This window comes from Pecten maximus, chromosome 3 (assembly GCF_902652985.1).
Source record: "Pecten maximus chromosome 3, xPecMax1.1, whole genome shotgun sequence".
Classification (NCBI taxonomy): Eukaryota; Metazoa; Mollusca; class Bivalvia; order Pectinida; family Pectinidae; genus Pecten; species Pecten maximus.
In genome coordinates this window covers 606,225-626,265 of record NC_047017.1, presented here as the reverse complement: position 1 = coordinate 626,265, position 20,041 = coordinate 606,225, and the positions used below count along the sequence as shown (strand labels likewise).

General features: G+C 36.2%; 1 protein-coding gene across 2 annotated transcripts; it reads right to left on the bottom strand.

The window, feature by feature from the left end:
- Positions 1-256: 256 nt before the first annotated feature.
- On the bottom strand, positions 257-19,424 carry LOC117322885 ((Lyso)-N-acylphosphatidylethanolamine lipase-like). Of its 2 annotated transcripts, none has more exons than XM_033877823.1 (7): positions 19,395-19,424; positions 18,020-18,096; positions 15,918-16,436; positions 14,742-14,853; positions 13,105-13,291; positions 1,534-3,568; positions 257-1,438 (listed from the first exon to the last, which is right to left on the bottom strand). In XM_033877823.1, exons 1-6 carry the CDS (start codon positions 19,409-19,411, stop codon positions 3,371-3,373), a joined length of 1,110 nt encoding a protein of 369 aa, XP_033733714.1. In that variant the 5' UTR covers positions 19,412-19,424; the 3' UTR covers positions 257-1,438; positions 1,534-3,370. The 2 variants fall into 2 exon arrangements, with proteins under 2 accessions (XP_033733714.1, XP_033733713.1); XM_033877822.1 differs by having other exon boundaries at positions 257-1,405; positions 1,570-3,568.
- Between the last annotated feature and the right edge of the window lie 617 nt (positions 19,425-20,041).

The following is a 20,041-nucleotide window of genomic DNA, read 5'->3' as shown; positions in this document are numbered from 1 at the left end:
TGGCTGATAACTTTAGTATTGTTGACGGATTATACGAAATTTGGTCAAGATGTTCAATTCACCAAAGTTCCTGTTGAGGTCGAAAGGTTAACGTCACTGGTTAAAAGGTCAAGGTACAATTTTGTATGTCTGCACAGATGAACATTTTGCTAGGACTTTCTGAAGCATAGTTGGTGAGAATTATGCAAGAAGTCAACCGACCAGAGATCAAGGGTTTTATAATATGTACCTGGTAAAAAAAACATGGATAATTCAGTAACGTTATTCACTTTATTTAAAAATATACAACATAAATATTTAAAGATTTCAGTTGATCAATGTAAATTTGAAAATGAATGATACACAAATCAATAATATCATCTTATATTGAAATAAGTGTACCAATAAAACATAACCAAGTGCATTTGACACATTCCATGAAGTAGGACAAGTGAACTACATCTTGTAACCTTGGATTACCACTGTATAACGGTACTGTGTCATAATCCTCCTATACTGTATAACGGTACTTTGTCATAATCCTCCTATACTGTATAACGGTACTGTGTCATAATCCTCCTATACTGTATAACGGTACTGTGTCATAATCCTCCTATACTGTATAACGGTACTGTGTCATAATCCTCTTATACTGTATAACTGTACTGTGACATAATCCTCCTATACTGTATAACGGTACCGTGTCATAATCCTCCTATACGGTATAACGGTACTGTGTCATAATCCTCCTATACTGTATAACGGTACCGTGTCATAATCCTCCTATACTGTATAACGGTACTGTGTCATAATCCTCCTATACTATATAACGGTACCGTGTCATAACCCTCCTATACTGTATAACGGTACCGTGTCATAATCCTCCTATACTGTATAACGGTACTGTGTCATAATCCTCCTATACTGTATAACGGTACCGTGTCATAATCCTCCTATACTGTATAACTGTACTGTGACATAATCCTCCTATACTGTATAACGGTACCGTGTCATAATCCTCCTATACGGTATAACGGTACCGTGTCATAATCCTCCTATACTGTATAACGGTACCGTGTCATAATCCTCCTATACTGTATAACGGTACCGTGTCATAATACTCCTATACTGTATAACGGTACCGTGTCATAATCCTCCTATACTGTATAACGGTACCGTGTCATAATCCTCCTATACGGTATAACCGTACGTGTCATAATCCTCCTATACTATATAACGGTACCGTGTCATAACCCTCCTATACTGTATAACGGTACTGTGTCATAATCCTCCTATACTGTATAACGGTACCGTGTCATAATCCTCCTATACGGTATAACGGTACTGTGTCATAATCCTCCTATACTGTATAACGGTACCGTGTCATAATCCTCCTATACTGTATAACGGTACCGTGTCATAATCCCTCCTATACTGTATAACGGTACCGTGTCATAATCTGCTATACTGTAACCACCGTTCATCCTCATTACTGTAACCCCCAACGGTATCCCTCTAATCATCATCACTCTGTAAACGGTACTGTGTCATAACCCTCCTATACTGTATAACCGTACTGTGTCATAATACTCCTATACTGTATAACGGTACTGTGTCATAATCCTCCTATACTGTATAACGGTACCGTGTCATAATCCTCCTATACGGTATAACCGTACTGTGTCATAATCCTCCTATACTGTATAACGGTACCGTGTCATAATCCTCCTATACTGTATAACCGTACCGTGTCATAACCCTCCTATACTGTATAACGGTACCGTGTCATAATCCTGCTATACTGCCCCCCTTCATGTCATCATTGCACATGTAACCCCCTAACTGTTCTAATCATCTAATCATCATCACTCTGTAAATAGTACCTTATATCAACCCTGTGCACAATTGAAGCTCCGTGATTGTCTTTTTGTTCTTAATGTAAAAATGTACTTTATACATGAAGTGCAAATATTTCAAATTGAGGACTTGACCAACATAAAATACATATCATTATTCAATAAACATATCTTGAGTAATAGCAAGCATGTAAGTGTTACAATAAACAGCAGGGACTAGCCTCGATCATCTGTGGGTACAGGCAATGACAGTAAAAACATCACCGGTTTGTTAATGAAATATACTATCATAGACACCAGGTGAGGTGATACCAAAGCAGACTTAAAGAAATGGTGAAGAAATTGAAATGTGAATGTTCAGAAATAATATGTATGTCATTTACAATGTGTCACTTTTAAATGGTTATAGATCTATGATAAACAAATGCAGATACCAGGCTTGTATCATGTGATAACAGGTTTGAGCAACTCTGATCCATTAATGTAAAACAATAACATATAATATTATCCACACAGCCAACATATCTGATCATCTCTAAAAAGACACAAACGATTAAAACTAAATAAGGTCAACATACTTTCAATGTTTTAAATAAATATCAAAAACTGTCATGTTAAAAGTGTTGGAACATTTCTACAACTTTCTATTGTCATGTTAAAAGTGTTGGAACATTTCTACAACTTTCTATTGTCATGTTAAAAGCGTTGGAACATTTCTACAACTTTCTATTATTCTAGAATTACAGAGATATAAACCAACAATGCCAGTAATTCTTCAAAAGACATACTGATATAAAGATATTATTATAAACCAAGGTATGACAATAGGTATCACAGTCATAATATTTGATAAAATTTGCTGTAAATGTCCTTTGATATGAATGTAAAAAACATAGGGATTGGAAACTGTTTTCCGATACCTGACTTCTGGTATAAAAAAGATTTAAACCCCAATACCACACTTCTGGGTACAACAGCTAATCGACCGGACTTCTGGGTACAACAGTTAATCGACCAGACTTCTGGGTACAACAGTTAATCGACCAGACTTCTGGGTACAACAGCTAATCGACCAGACTTCTGGGTACAACAGTTAATCGACCAGACTTCTGGGTACAACAGCTAATCGACTGGACTTCTGGGTACAACAGTTAATCGACCAGACTTCTGGGTACAACAGTTAATCGACCAGTTTAATTGGTTCCTCTGATACCAGACTTCAGGGCACAAAACCAGTTAAATCAAAATATTTTTATAACACACCTCAGGGAACAACAGTTACATCAAGATATTTTGATACCAGACTTCGGTACAACAGTTGAGATATTTTGATACCAACTTCGGGATACAACAACAATTAAACTCAGATCTTCTGACACCAGACTTCAGTATACATCAGTTAAACTCAGATCTTCTTATAACTTATAAAGAATGATAATCATAATACGTTAATAAAAACAAGAATAAATTAAATGAAGCATGGCAACCGGGGCGAATACGTTTGACAAGAGTTTAAATATTAATCTAAATCTTCATTATAGATTACTCTCTACGATCACTTCCACACGTCGTTCCTGTCCAGAAGTTTGTTGTAGTCGTTTAGCAGATCCTGACATATTTCCTGAATTATCCTGAAGTTGACTATGTTTCACCCTTCTGCATACTTTCTGCACGGTTTGATTGAAAACGTCCCATTCATCGGCATACACATGGTGTCCCGCATCACTGATCACCTGTAAAATATAAAGCAAACATTTCATACTTGAGTACTTCCAGCAGGTGGAGAACAGCCATGTCTCTGAGCGATGTACAAAACTTAGTTTCAGATAAGTCGTTTATATATCTTTAGCCAAATTGACCCCTTTCATACCCATCCCTCAGTCCCCTGGGGGTCAGCTGGACCATGATTAGTTTTTTGAATCCCCATGAGTCGGACCAGCCTCATTTAAATCAATTAGAATTGTCCTTCCCCAATGATGTTTCATATACTAAATATGGTTGTAATCATAAGGCATTAAGGAGGAGTTAGTGTTTTAAAGCAATATTTATCCTAAGTGCTCCTTTTGGGGGCCCCACCCTTCTTTCCCCAGGGGACGGACCTGTCTCATTTATGTAAATAATTATGATTGCCAGCCCCTTATGATGTTACAAACCAAATTTGGTTGTAATCAATTAAGGCATTAAGGAGGAGTAGTATTTTAAAGCAAATTTTGGCTAAGTTCCCCATTTGGGGCCTTGCCCCTCTGTCCCCAGGGGCCCCACAAGCCTCATTTATATAAATTATGATTGCCATTCCTTTATGATGTTAAGGGTTATGGGTTAAGAAGGAGTAGGGCATTAAAACAATAATTCACCAAATTTCCCTTTTTGGGCCCCCGCCACTCGGGCCCTTTGGGTCACACCAGTCTCATTTATATTAAATATAATTGCCCTCCCCCAATGATATTTAAATTTAGATGTACTATGTAATCCACCCAAGGGTTAAGGAGGAGTTGGGTTGTAAAGCAAAATTTAAGCAAAGTTCCCCTTCTTAGGCCCCACCCCTCTGTCCCTAGGTGCCCCACCAGCCTCATTTATATAAACAAGAGGCCCAGAGGGCCTGTATCGCTCACCTGGATTTCATGAGATATGAAACAAGAATGATGATTAAGTATATTATTCACTGGTATTGCTATGTCAATATATCATAGGCATTTTATATGGGTACGCGAGGTTTTTATGCCAAAAAATACATTAATCCATGAAATAAAATAGACTTTTGGCACAACCCCATAGGGATGCTACCACACAAATGTGAGTGATATCCATTGCTTAGTTTCAGAAAAGAAGTTGTTTAAACCAATTGACCCCTTTTGACCCCGCCCTCTGGGGGAGTGGGGGCCAGTTCCTTCCTTTGTAAAATTTTGAATCCCTACCCAAAAGGATGCTACCAGGCAAATAGGAGCGATATCCCTTGCTTAGTTTCAGAGAAGTTGTTCATATCAATCCAGCCAAATTGACCCCTATTGGCCCCGCCCCTCAGGCCCCTGGGGGTCAGCCTCACCATTTGTACAATTTTGAATCCCCACCCAATAGTGATGCTACCAGGCAAATATGAGCAATATCCATTGCTTGGTTTCAGAGAAGAAGTCGCTAATATCAATATAGCCCAATTGACCACATTTGGCCCCGCCCCTCAGGCCCCTGGGGGGACAGCTCCATCATTTGTACAATTTTTAATCCCCACCCCATAGTGATGTTACCAGGCAAATATGAGCGATATATCCATTGCTTGGTTTCAGAGAAGTCGTTTATATTAAGAGAGCCAAATTGACCCCTTTTTGCCCCGCCCCTCAGACCCCTTGGGGGTCAGCCCCACCATTTGTACAATTTTGAGTCCCCACCCCATAGGGATGCTTCTGACCAAAATTCTGATGTGTGGTTATGAAGAAGAAGTCAATTGTTGACGGACAGACGGACGACGGACGCAACGGTATGGCATAAGCTCACCTTGGTCCTTCGGACCAGGTGAGCTAAAAATGATTGCTCTCCCCCATTAATGTTTCACACCAAATTTGGATGTAATCCACCCAAGGGTTAAGGAGGAGTAGGGTTTTAAAGCAACAATTCACCAAATTTCCCCTTTTGGGGCCCCGCCACTAAGGCCCTTAGGTCGCACTAGCCTCATTTATAAAAAACATGATTGCCCTCCATAAATGATGTTTCCCACCAAATTTGGATGTAATTCTCCGAAGGGTTAAGGAGGAGTAGAGTTTTAAAGCAATGATTCACCAAAGTTCCCCGTTTGGGGCCCCGCTACTCAGTCCCCTTACATCACACTAGCCTCATTTATATAAAATATGATTGTCCTACCCCAATGATGTTTCATACCAAGTATGGATGTAATCCACCCAAGGGTAAAGGAGGAGTAGAGTTTTAAAGCAAAATTACAGCAAAGTTCCCCTTTTTGGGCCCTGCCCTTTTATCCCTAGGGGTCACACCAGCCTTATTGATATAAAATATGATTGCCTCCCCAATCACAGCAAATTTGGATGTAATCCGCCCAAGGGTTAAGGAGGAGTAGGGTTTTAAAGCAATAATTCATAAAAATTCCCCATTTGGGGCCCCACCACTGGGGCCCTAGGGGTCAGAGCAGATCATTTATGTAAAATATGATTGCCCTCCCCCAATGATGTTTCACACCAAATTTGGGGTTAAGGAGGAGTAGTGTTTTGAAAGAAAAAATCTCACGGAGCACAGCGCACGGCGGACAACGATGGACAGAGCACGATGGCTATAGGTCATCCTGACCCTTTGGTCAAAATAAAGGGGCATTCCTTGGTGTGAGATCAGAAAGATGCAACAAAAGGTCTAATGGGCTTGTATCCCTCACCTGGCTCTACAGCAACTTTGAAGTTTATCTAGGTCATTTCTGCAAATACTATGCTGATTACCACTTCATTCATATATGAGAGTAGGGTAGGTCTATTCATGGCAATAGATTTTCTAGGCCTTCCAGCATACTATTTGCCTAATATCACGTATCAGGGTCTCTTGGCTATTGTGAAATCATTGTTTAAAGATTTAAGCCTATTTGACCCCCCTGACCTTGAATGTAGGTCATGGCCATTCATTTGAACATTCATTAGAACAATCTTGGTAGCCCTTCATCTAAGCATGTAACAGGCCCAATATCGAGTCCCTAGGCCTCTTGGTTATTGAGAAGTTATTAAAAGAATTTAGCCTATTTGACCAATGTTACACTGAATGAAGGTCAAGGTAATTCATTTGAACAAATTTGATAGCACCCAAGCATAATATCAAGTCCCTTGACCACTTGGTTATTGAGAAGAAGTATTTTAATGTTGAAAATACTCTCCTTTCATATATGGATTGAATAGATTTTTTTAATTTTCATTGCGGCTATGAATACCAGTAGCTAGCTACATATCCCGTGGCGCGTGGTAGCGCGCCTCGGAGGATATGTAGCTAGCTACTGGTATTCATAGCCGCAATGAAAATTGTAAAAAATCTATTCAATTCATATTTTTACATAACCTTAATTTAAAAAATTTATATCGAGAAAACGAGAAATTTTATTAAAAAGAAAAATTTGTCATGTATACGACGAAACGCCAAATTATTAGAACAGCCGGGAGATCCCGCCTATGCACCACGCCATTGTTTTAATGTCGTTCCGCATTTTCCGGTCCTTTTTGTTTAATTTTGTATAAAACAAAAAGAAAGTATTAAAGTAAAAATAATATTAAATACAATCATTCAATATTTTAAACACTTATCTTGTACCAACGTTATCGATCCAAGGGAAGCTACTCTTCCTGTCTTACTGTCGATGGCGTATTAATACGAACCGATTAATCAGGTGATTTGCACGAGAGACAATGTTTTCATAGGGTTTTCATAGTGTATTCATGGTCATATGTTTGTTGTTTTCACTTGGTATGTTCATATCAGCAAACCACATTAGGAATGTAAATATATCTTTATGTTGACAATACTCTCCTTTCATATCTTTATGTTGACAATACTCTCCTATCATACCTTGATATCGACAATACTCTCCTATCATACCTTGATATCAACAATACTCTCCTATCATACCTTGATATCGACAATACTCTCCTATCACACCTTGATATCGACAATACTCTCCTATCATACCTTGATATCAACAATACTCTCCTATCATACCTTGATATCGACAATACTCTCCTATCACACCTTGATATCGACAATACTCTCCTATCATACCTTGATATCAACAATACTCTATCATACCTTGATATCAACAATACTCTCCTATCATACCTTGATATCAACAATACTCTCCTATCATACCTTGATATCGACAATACTCTCCTATCATACCTTGATATCGACAATACTCTCCTATCATGCCTTGATATCAACAATACTCTATCATACCTTGATATCAACAATACTCTCCTATCATACCTTGATATTGACAATACTCTCCTATCATACCTTGATATCAACAATACTCTCCTATCATACCTTGATATTGACAATACTCTCCTATCATACCTTGATATTGACAATACTCTATCACACCTTGATATCAACAATACTCTCCTATCATACCTTGATATCAACAATACTCTCCTATCATACCTTGATATCAACAATACTCTCCTATCATACCTTGATATCAACAATACTCTCCTATCATACCTTGATATTGACAATACTCTCCTATCATACCTTGATATTGACAATACTCTCCTATCATACCTTGATATCAACAATACTCTCCTATCATACCTTGATATCAACAATACTCTCCTATCATACCTTGATATTGACAATACTTTCCTATCATACCTTGATATTGACAATACTCTCCTATCATACCTTGATATCAACAATACTCTCCTATCATACCTTGATATTGACAATACTCTCCTATCATACCTTGATATCAACAATACTCTATCACACCTTGATATCAACAATACTCTCCTATCATACCTTGATATCAACAATACTCTCCTATCATACCTTGATATTGACAATACTCTCCTATCATACCTTGATATCAACAATACTCTATCACACCTTGATATCAACAATACTCTCCTATCATACCTTGATATCAACAATACTCTCCTATCATACCTTGATATCGACAATACTCTCCTATCATACCTTGATATCAACAATACTCTATCATACCTTGATATCAACAATACTCTCCTATCATACCTTGATATTGACAATACTCTCCTATCATACCTTGATATCAACAATACTCTCCTATCATACCTTGATATTGACAATACTCTCCTATCATACCTTGATATCAACAATACTCTATCACACCTTGATATCAACAATACTCTCCTATCATACCTTGATATCAACAATACTCTCCTATCATACCTTGATATTGACAATACTCTCCTATCATACCTTGATATCAACAATACTCTCCTAGCATACCTTGATATTGACAATACTCTCCTATCATACCTTGATATCGACAATACTCTCCTATCATACCTTGATATTGACAATACTCTCCTATCATACCTTGATATCGACAATACTCTCCTATCATACCTTGATATTGACAATACTCTCCTATCATACCTTGATATCGACAATACTCTCCTATCATACCTTGATATCAACAATACTCTATCATACCTTGATATCGACAATACTCTCCTATCATACCTTGATATCAACAATACTCTCCTATCATACCTTGATATCAACAATACTCTCCTATCATACCTTGATATCAACAATACTCTATCATACCTTGATATCAACACTACTCTCCTATCATACCTTGATATCAACAATACTCTATCATACCTTGATATCGACAATACTCTCCTATCATACCTTGATATCAACAATACTCTCCTATCACACCTTGATATCAACAATACTCTATCATACCTTGATATCAACAATACTCTCCTATCATACCTTGATATCAACAATACTCTCCTATCATACCTTGATATCAACAATACTCTATCATACCTTGATATCAACAATACTCTCCTATCATACCTTGATATCAACAATACTCTATCATACCTTGATATCAACAATACTCTCCTATCATACCTTGATATCAACAATACTCTCCTATCATACCTTGATATCGACAATACTCTCCTATCATACCTTGATATCGACAATACTCTCCTATCATGCCTTGATATCAACAATACTCTATCATACCTTGATATCAACAATACTCTCCTATCATACCTTGATATTGACAATACTCTCCTATCATACCTTGATATCAACAATACTCTCCTATCATACCTTGATATTGACAATACTCTCCTATCATACCTTGATATTGACAATACTCTATCACACCTTGATATCAACAATACTCTCCTATCATACCTTGATATCAACAATACTCTCCTATCATACCTTGATATTGACAATACTCTCCTATCATACCTTGATATCAACAATACTCTCCTATCATACCTTGATATTGACAATACTCTCCTATCATACCTTGATATTGACAATACTCTCCTATCATACCTTGATATCAACAATACTCTCCTATCATACCTTGATATCAACAATACTCTCCTATCATACCTTGATATTGACAATACTTTCCTATCATACCTTGATATTGACAATACTCTCCTATCATACCTTGATATCAACAATACTCTCCTATCATACCTTGATATTGACAATACTCTCCTATCATACCTTGATATCAACAATACTCTATCACACCTTGATATCAACAATACTCTCCTATCATACCTTGATATCAACAATACTCTCCTATCATACCTTGATATTGACAATACTCTCCTATCATACCTTGATATCAACAATACTCTATCACACCTTGATATCAACAATACTCTCCTATCATACCTTGATATCAACAATACTCTCCTATCATACCTTGATATCGACAATACTCTCCTATCATACCTTGATATCAACAATACTCTCCTATCATACCTTGATATCAACAATACTCTCCTATCATACCTTGATATTGACAATACTCTCCTATCATACCTTGATATCAACAATACTCTCCTATCATACCTTGATATTGACAATACTCTCCTATCATACCTTGATATCAACAATACTCTATCACACCTTGATATCAACAATACTCTCCTATCATACCTTGATATCAACAATACTCTCCTATCATACCTTGATATTGACAATACTCTCCTATCATACCTTGATATCAACAATACTCTCCTATCATACCTTGATATTGACAATACTCTCCTATCATACCTTGATATCGACAATACTCTCCTATCATACCTTGATATTGACAATACTCTCCTATCATACCTTGATATCGACAATACTCTCCTATCATACCTTGATATTGACAATACTCTCCTATCATACCTTGATATCGACAATACTCTCCTATCATACCTTGATATCAACAATACTCTATCACACCTTGATATCGACAATACTCTCCTATCATACCTTGATATCAACAATACTCTCCTATCATACCTTGATATCAACAATACTCTCCTATCATACCTTGATATCAACAATACTCTATCATACCTTGATATCAACACTACTCTCCTATCATACCTTGATATCAACAATACTCTATCATACCTTGATATCGACAATACTCTCCTATCATACCTTGATATCAACAATACTCTCCTATCACACCTTGATATCAACAATACTCTATCATACCTTGATATCAACAATACTCTCCTATCATACCTTGATATCAACAATACTCTCCTATCATACCTTGATATCAACAATACTCTATCATACCTTGATATCAACAATACTCTCCTATCATACCTTGATATCAACAATACTCTATCATACCTTGATATCGACAATACTCTCCTATCATACCTTGATATCAACAATACTCTCCTATCATACCTTGATATCAACAATACTCTATCATACCTTGATATCAACAATACTCTCCTATCATACCTTGATATCAACAATACTCTATCATACCTTGATATCGACAATACTCTCCTATCATACCTTGATATCAACAATACTCTCCTATCACACCTTGATATCAACAATACTCTATCATACCTTGATATCAACAATACTCTCCTATCATACCTTGATATCGACAATACTCTCCTATCATACCTTGATATCAACAATACTCTATCATACCTTGATATCAACAATACTCTCCTATCATACCTTGATATTGACAATACTCTCCTATCATACCTTGATATCAACAATACTCTCCTATCATACCTTGATATTGACAATACTCTCCTATCATACCTTGATATCAACAATACTCTATCATACCTTGATATCAACAATACTCTCCTATCATACCTTGATATTGACAATACTCTCCTATCACACCTTGATATCAACAATACTCTATCATACCTTGATATCAACAATACTCTCCTATCATACCTTGATATCGACAATACTCTCCTATCATACCTTGATATCAACAATACTCTATCATACCTTGATATAAACAATACTCTCCTATCATACCTTGATATTGACAATACTCTCCTATCATACCTTGATATCGACAATACTCTCCTATCATACCTTGATATTGACAATACTCTCCTATCATACCTTGATATCGACAATACTCTCCTATCATACCTTGATATCAACAATACTCTATCACACCTTGATATCGACAATACTCTCCTATCATACCTTGATATCAACAATACTCTCCTATCACACCTTGATATCAACAATACTCTATCATACCTTGATATCGACAATACTCTCCTATCATACCTTGATATCGACAATACTCTCCTATCATACCTTGATATCGACAATACTCTATCATACCTTGATATCGACAATACTCTCCTATCATACCTTGATATCGACAATACTCTCCTATCATACCTTGATATCGACAATACTCTCCTATCATACCTTGATATCAACAATACTCTCCTATCATACCTTGATATCAACAATACTCTCCTATCATACCTTGATATCGACAATACTCTCCTATCATACCTTGATATCGACAATACTCTCCTATCATACCTTGATATCGACAATACTCTCCTATCATACCTTGATATCGACAATACTCTATCATACCTTGATATCAACAATACTCTCCTATCATACTTGATATTGACAATACTCTCCTATCATACCTTGATATTGACAATACTCTATCATACCTTGATATCAACAATACTCTCCTATCATACTTGATATTGACAATACTCTCCTATCATACCTTGATATCGACAATACTCTCCTATCACACCTTGATATCAACAATACTCTATCATACCTTGATATCGACAATACTCTCCTATCATACCTTGATATCGACAATACTCTCCTATCATACCTTGATATCGACAATACTCTCCTATCATACCTTGATATCAACAATACTCTCCTATCATACCTTGATATCAACAATACTCTCCTATCATACCTTGATATCGACAATACTCTCCTATCATACCTTGATATCAACAATACTCTATCATACCTTGATATCAACAATACTCTCCTATCATACCTTGATATCAACAATACTCTCCTATCATACCTTGATATCGACAATACTCTATCATACCTTGATATCGACAATACTCTCCTATCATACCTTGATATCGACAATACTCTCCTATCATACCTTGATATCGACAATACTCTCCTATCATACCTTGATATCGACAATACTCTATCATACCTTGATATCAACAATACTCTCCTATCATACCTTGATATCGACACTGCTCTCCTTTCGGAGCTCCTTGACCTGGTAAGATGCATCTCTCTTGATCCAAGAGTTTTCACCGTGAATCATAGTGATGGGAATGTCATTCTGGACTTGCTGTATTCTCTCCACCATGGGGTTGGTAGCTCGGCCTAATTTGTCACTCATGGCCCGAAATGCGGACTCCCCACTGGAATGACAGCATATCCATACTTACTTTTGAAAACATTTTACAATATTGTTTCTAAATGTTAAAATCATCACAAATGACACAAACTTTGAGCAAATCGAATGCTTTGAATATGACATAGACATATCCCTCAGCCAACAGATGCCCAATACAAAATAAGGTTAAAGTCCCCAAATATCTAATTATATTTCTAAAGTTAAAGTACCACACCATTGAGCCCCCTTAAACCCCTTATTCTAAGTTCTTTATATCAAATTCAGTCAAAATCACTTTTTAAGTTTTCAAACTGTCCTGGACAGGGATAATATTTCATAAGCATCAAAGAGAACAGGAACACACAATTTGGATAAACAGTATCACATGTCCAGATCCTGCAGCTTGTTTGTGGCATTGATCTAAAGTTAACATCAAGGTTCTGACTTGGGTCCAAGTTCTCCTGTTACCTCTCTCTTATATAACTGGTAACGGTGGGTAATACATTATATTTACCTCGGGGCCCTGACATTACAGTGATATAACTGGTAACGGTGGGTAATACATTATATTTACCTCAGGGGCCCTGACATTACAGTGATATAACTGGTAACAGTGGGTAATACATTATATTTACCTCAGGGCCCTGACATTATAGTGATATAACTGGTAACGGTGGGTAATACATTATATTTACCTCGGGGCCCTGACATTACAGTGATATAACTGGTAACGGTGGGTAATACATTCTATTTACCTTGTGGCCCTGACATTATAGTGATATAACTGGTAACGGTGGGTAATACATTATATTTACCTCGGGGCCCTGACATTACAGTGATATAACTGGTAACGATGGGTAATACATTATATTTACCTCGGGGCCCTGACATTACAGTGATATAACTGGTAACGGTGGGTAATACATTATATTTACCTCGGGGCCCTGACATTACAGTGATATAACTGGTAACGGTGGGTAATACATTATATTTACCTCGGGGCTCTGACATTACAGTGATATAACTGGTAACGGTGGGTAATACATTATATTTACCTCGGGGCCCTGACATTACAGTGATATAACTGGTAACGGTGGGTAATACATTATATTTACCTCGGGGCCCTGACATTACAGTGATATAACTGGTAACGGTGGGTAATACATTATATTTACCTCGGGGCCCTGACATTACAGTGATATAACTGTAAACAGTGGGTAATACATTCTATTTACCTCGGGGCCCTGACATTACAGTGATATAACTGGTAACGGTGGGTAATACATTATATTTACCTCGGGGCCCTGACATTACAGTGATATAACTGGTAACAGTGGGTAATACATTCTATTTACCTCGGGGCCCTGACATTACAGTGATATAACTGGTAACGGTGGGTAATACATTCTATTTACCTCAGGGCCCTGACATTACAGTGATATAACTGTAAACAGTGGGTAATACATTCTATTTACCTCGGGGCCCTGGCATTACAGTGATATATGTAGTCATATATTGTATCATCCTGTAGCTTCCCTAAGAACTTCTCATGGAGATCTCCTCTGAATCGTTTAATCAGATCAGGCCCTAGAATGAAAGCAAAAGCAGGCCTTTGATACATCAAGTTTTTCTTAAAAATACCATACACTGTACTATCATGTGTCTTGTCTGGAAATATCACCAAAGTTTGACATTCTGCTGGCTATCTATTTGTGTCAATTTCAACAGTTCATGAAAATTAAATTACTGTAAAACTACTTTTAATTCACAACTTACAATACTTCTAATTGCACATAAGAAAATCTCCTTTATAGCTAATTAAGTTATCATTTGATAATAAAAAATCATCCCAGAGGTTTTCAGCTTCCAATGGTTCTATTTATTATTCTGGAAATTTTAATTTCTCCTCCCAGAAACAAAGCAATATGGAGAAAAGCAGTTACATTGTATCAATAACTTATTTATTAATCTGTATACAGTACTACCAATAAGATTGATGGTCAGTTTTATCTAAATAATTTAATCTGAACACAATTATTCTGATTTTAATTAACTACATAAAATTAATTTAAAATGTGTTTCCTGAGCAATTTATCTTATTTCATTAAATTTGATAAATATAAAATCAGAACAAAGGCATAGACCTATATATACATAAGCAGCATTACAGTTTAGTCTTGTTTAGACAGTTACCTCCCTTCTATTGTAGTACTAAGCATTTTCGTAAAACATTTTGTTTATTGGTTGAACCTGAGTTGTATGTTTTTGAAATATAGATGGACCAGCTAGTGATTTATTGTTATTTTCAAATGAGTTTTGACAAAGACCTTCAAGGCATTTGCAGGTCCATCAAAATTTATTCCTGAAATATTTCATTTAAAAGCAGACAAACCAGTTTTGCATGCTCTTGTGATCTATGTATCATCATTCATACAAAATCGGTTCCCCTTCCCAAAGGATGTTTCTGACCAAATTTTGTTTGAATCCATTCAGTACTTTGTGATAAGTAGAGATTTAAAGGATTTACTTCTATTTATCCTATTTGGCCCCACCCCTCTCTCCAGGTGAGATAAAAAAGACAAGTGTCACTTATCTGTACCTGTTGGGTGTGTATTCACCTGGGATTAACATAAATATACGGTTATACTCACCCCATGGTCCTGCCACCCTCATGATGGCAAGGGGATTGAAGGGCTTTGCAATTGTTGCTATGACACGATACTTCATGGGAATCTCACGTACTTCTGACTTGTCAGGGAATCCCCAGGGATCTGCTAGAATAAGATGACGGACACAGTCTGGATACTTGATGGTGTAGGAAGTACTTATAAATCCTCCTAAACTATGACCAAGCAAAATGAATTCCTCCAGTTCCATTTGCTTTCTCCACTCTTCAATTGATTCCACAAATTTTGACTCAGCTCTGCCTGCATTTCTGCTGAATCCAGGACGTGAACTTCTTCCAAATCCAAGAACGTCTATGGCATAGACAGTTCTATCTTCTGCTAGTTCATCCAAGTTGAGGATCCATAGCCCAATGCCCCCTCCCATACCATGAAGCAGAACCAGTGGCACAGTATCGGTACAATCAGGGTTCACCATTAGTGTCCAGATGTTATACTTTTTAGTCGGAAGATTCACAAACTTTGATTCATACTTGCTGCTTAAACCTGAAAAATAAAAGTATTAATATGTTATATCACCGTAAGCTGCTTGTTCGTGGCCACTAATGAAATGACAAAGACATACTGAATGAAAAAGGTCGTTTATTAAACTCCAAACGACGTCAGTGTCACCCAGAGACCGATAATCCCATGGGTGACCAAATAAATGGTACAATTCAATTACAAAAAAAACCAAATACCTAGCTATTGAAGATTTACAGTTCTCCATAGGTATTTGCCATTCACCCAAAGACCAATTATCCCAAGGGTAATACAACAAAATATGTAATGAATAAAATGATTGTAGTAGCATCAATTAATACAAAAATTGACTAGACTTATAGGACTTAGAAGAACTATCCAGTCACCCAGAGACCAATAATCCCAAGGGAGACACAACATTTATATAATCAGTCTGGTTAACAAATTACTAGCAAATTGACTAGATACCAAATTGACTAGATACCAAATTGACTAGATATTTCAAGAATTATATGCATTTGCCACGAAGGTGGGGTTCAATACTGCCACTTAAGGAAGCAAATAGTTGCTTAATCTGTTCATTGAAAGTCATTGCTAATGGAGGAGGTGGGGAGGTGGTGGCATAAACTGGCAAGCGGAGCTATTCAACGTCCACCCTCTGCCTCTGTAACCGGAAAACAGTAAAAAGGGCTTCTGAAAAGGGAGACAACTCGCACCAAGATGTGCGCACCACTAATCACCCCAAAATCAAATGCAGTGTTTCCATAAAATATTTTATCTTACAATAAAATGTTATATATACACTTATATTACCAATACTGTTCAGTTTCAAACTATAATGATATGGCGAAGGCTAGCCATATTTATATGCTCCATTCCCACAAAACTTTAAAAGTCGGGAAGAATAAATTAGGAATACAAAGCAACATTTCTTTGTAAAAAATTCAGACTGAGCATGAGTTGGTACTCAGTTACTGTAGATAAGGCTTAGAATGGACGTATTACAAATTAAGAAATTTTCTTCCTTCCTCAATTGTTTTCTATGTTAATACTTTTCCAATTATAAATGACTTACGTAAACAAATGTTATTAGACTCAAGGTTGATGAGTTAGTGGGGGAGACAACAGATCTCGATCAACCTGAGAGAGGATTTTTAGTTTTCAATAAAAAGATGTTTATTAAAATGTTTACACCAAACTTAAATGCAGAATAAGTTTATTGAATGTACATTATTCCATCTTTCCTGACTTTGTTTATTACATCACGTTATTGTAAACTTATGATGTCATCACAATTGTTGACGTCATACATCTCCAAGCAATGTTCAAATAAACAAATGTTCAGTCTGCCTGAAGAAGATTGAGAGGCCAGATAAGGCCTAGTGGCAAAGTCTTGTCTTTTGTTATATTTTTATATGTTAACCTTCACAAGGACAGTTTCCTTTTTCTTATATATTATGAACATATATGATTTACATGTATACATAAATTGTATAATCATCCACATATCATACATATATTGTATATTATCTATATATAAGTATCCACATATATTATACATACATTGTACAGGTATAATATAAATATGTTTATGAACATACACATACATTGTAGTATTTTCTTTTCTGTATCCTCTAGCATGCCATTTGATGTTGGCCTCCATCTCAAACTGCATGAGGAGCCTCTGAAAATCAAAAAACCAAAATTAAATTGAAACATATATAATGATATACAATGTATTCAAATATTGATATACAAAGTATCCATATATTAATATATGATGCATTCATATACTGATATAAAATGTATGTTGATAAACAATGTACATGTATATATTTTGTTTATCATTTCAATTACGTATACACAGTGTATATATGTAACAGTACCAGAACCATTGTCACATCCTATCTATTTTAGATTTACCTCCCTTCCCACAAGAACCCAATCTTGTACCACATAATGTTACCACCTACTTTAATCGTGTAATCACAGGGCTGCATATCCTATGCTACTGTTTTGGATATTGTCGACATGGAAATGAATGTGGTTTTGTGATGTTTCTCACCAGTTTTCTCCAAAAACCTTCATCATAATGCTAACATAATATAGGTACAGGATAACTTGTAAGAGGATGGAAAAATGCACACTCGGGTTCAAACCCAGGACCTGCGTACACCAGCCAGATGCTCTACAAGTTGAACTATCTGGTCACCAATAATTGACCCGTCCAGTTCTGCCACACTCTTCTAGTACTCTCCCATTTGAAGTCTTCGACCTCCAAGACCTTACAACTGACAACCCTGGTTCAGGTATCCCTTTGTCAAGTATTTACCTCACTTGAAACAATTAGCTTAGGTCACAGGCACCAAATGTTAGATAAATAGCCATTTTAAATAAACACTTAAATATACTGACGTACAATGATATTATTGTAACTGTTTCACAAAAAAAATATTTCAGATAAGCTTTCTGAATTCTGTAGATTTTGATTTCATCTAATTAAAGTAATTTTACACTGAAATTTCTATTTTTAATGTTTCTGTAACTACCCTTAACAAATATATATATACCACATCAAATAATTTGTGGAGGTGTTCAAAATTGGTTACAAACCATTTGTTTTCTTCTCAAACCTTACTCACACACGTGTACATGAAGTACCTTTAACTTTTAACAGCTTAATTGAATCGGTTTCCAAATTGTTTATAAACGATTTTTCTCAAATTTAAGTGTACTGGCCTGTGTGTATTGACAGACGAGGATACATACATTGTATACGGACAGTACTGTTTGAGGCAGCTCTAGGGTCGTAATATAGATCGTTCATATTATTTCTAGCATTATGTTTTCATAATCTTAACTAAACTTACAAAATTGTAAACATGAACACATTACAAAGTTATTTTATCATACGTATACAGTTATCCTGTCAGATCCGGCGTTATGGCAGTTATGGTTCAGATGAAAATGATTTGTACCAACCTGGTAGCTGACGCCATATTTTCGTTATAGTTTGTGAACCACAGGAGTTGTAACGGTAAACTCAGAGACATTCCGAACGTTAAAAATAAGGTAAACATTGTTGTTAAAAGATTTGTCAGCTTAATCTAGTCAGTTCTGTGTATATTTCCCTTACGGACCGGTATCGTTGGAGGATATGTTTTATTGATTGTTATATCAAAACAATTAAAAAAATACTGTCTCAAATATGATGGAAACATCACCATAGCAATACAAGTACCAATAGATGTCACTATCAGAGGATTGCACAATTATATAATATCACGGTTGTACCCATTGTACTATGTGTAGCTTGATTGATCAGCTGATCATGAGTTTTTCGTCTAAGAACATTCCTCAACAAAAATGGCATGCGATACCTCAGAAATGTCCTTTTTCAAAATTCTGTCGTTTTTCAATTTCCACTTCTCTTGAAAATTATGGTAGCCCGAGTTTCCTCAAGCCCTGACTATGGCAAGCCGTTTTAACATTTAATCCCATTTGGTCTTAAGATAAAATATGCTTTAAATTTATTTCACTTAAGTGAGATATTGTTTTCATTTTAGGGTGGAATTCCTTGTCTAGGTAGCACGATCGAGTTTCAGGACCAGAGGAAACTCGGGCTATAT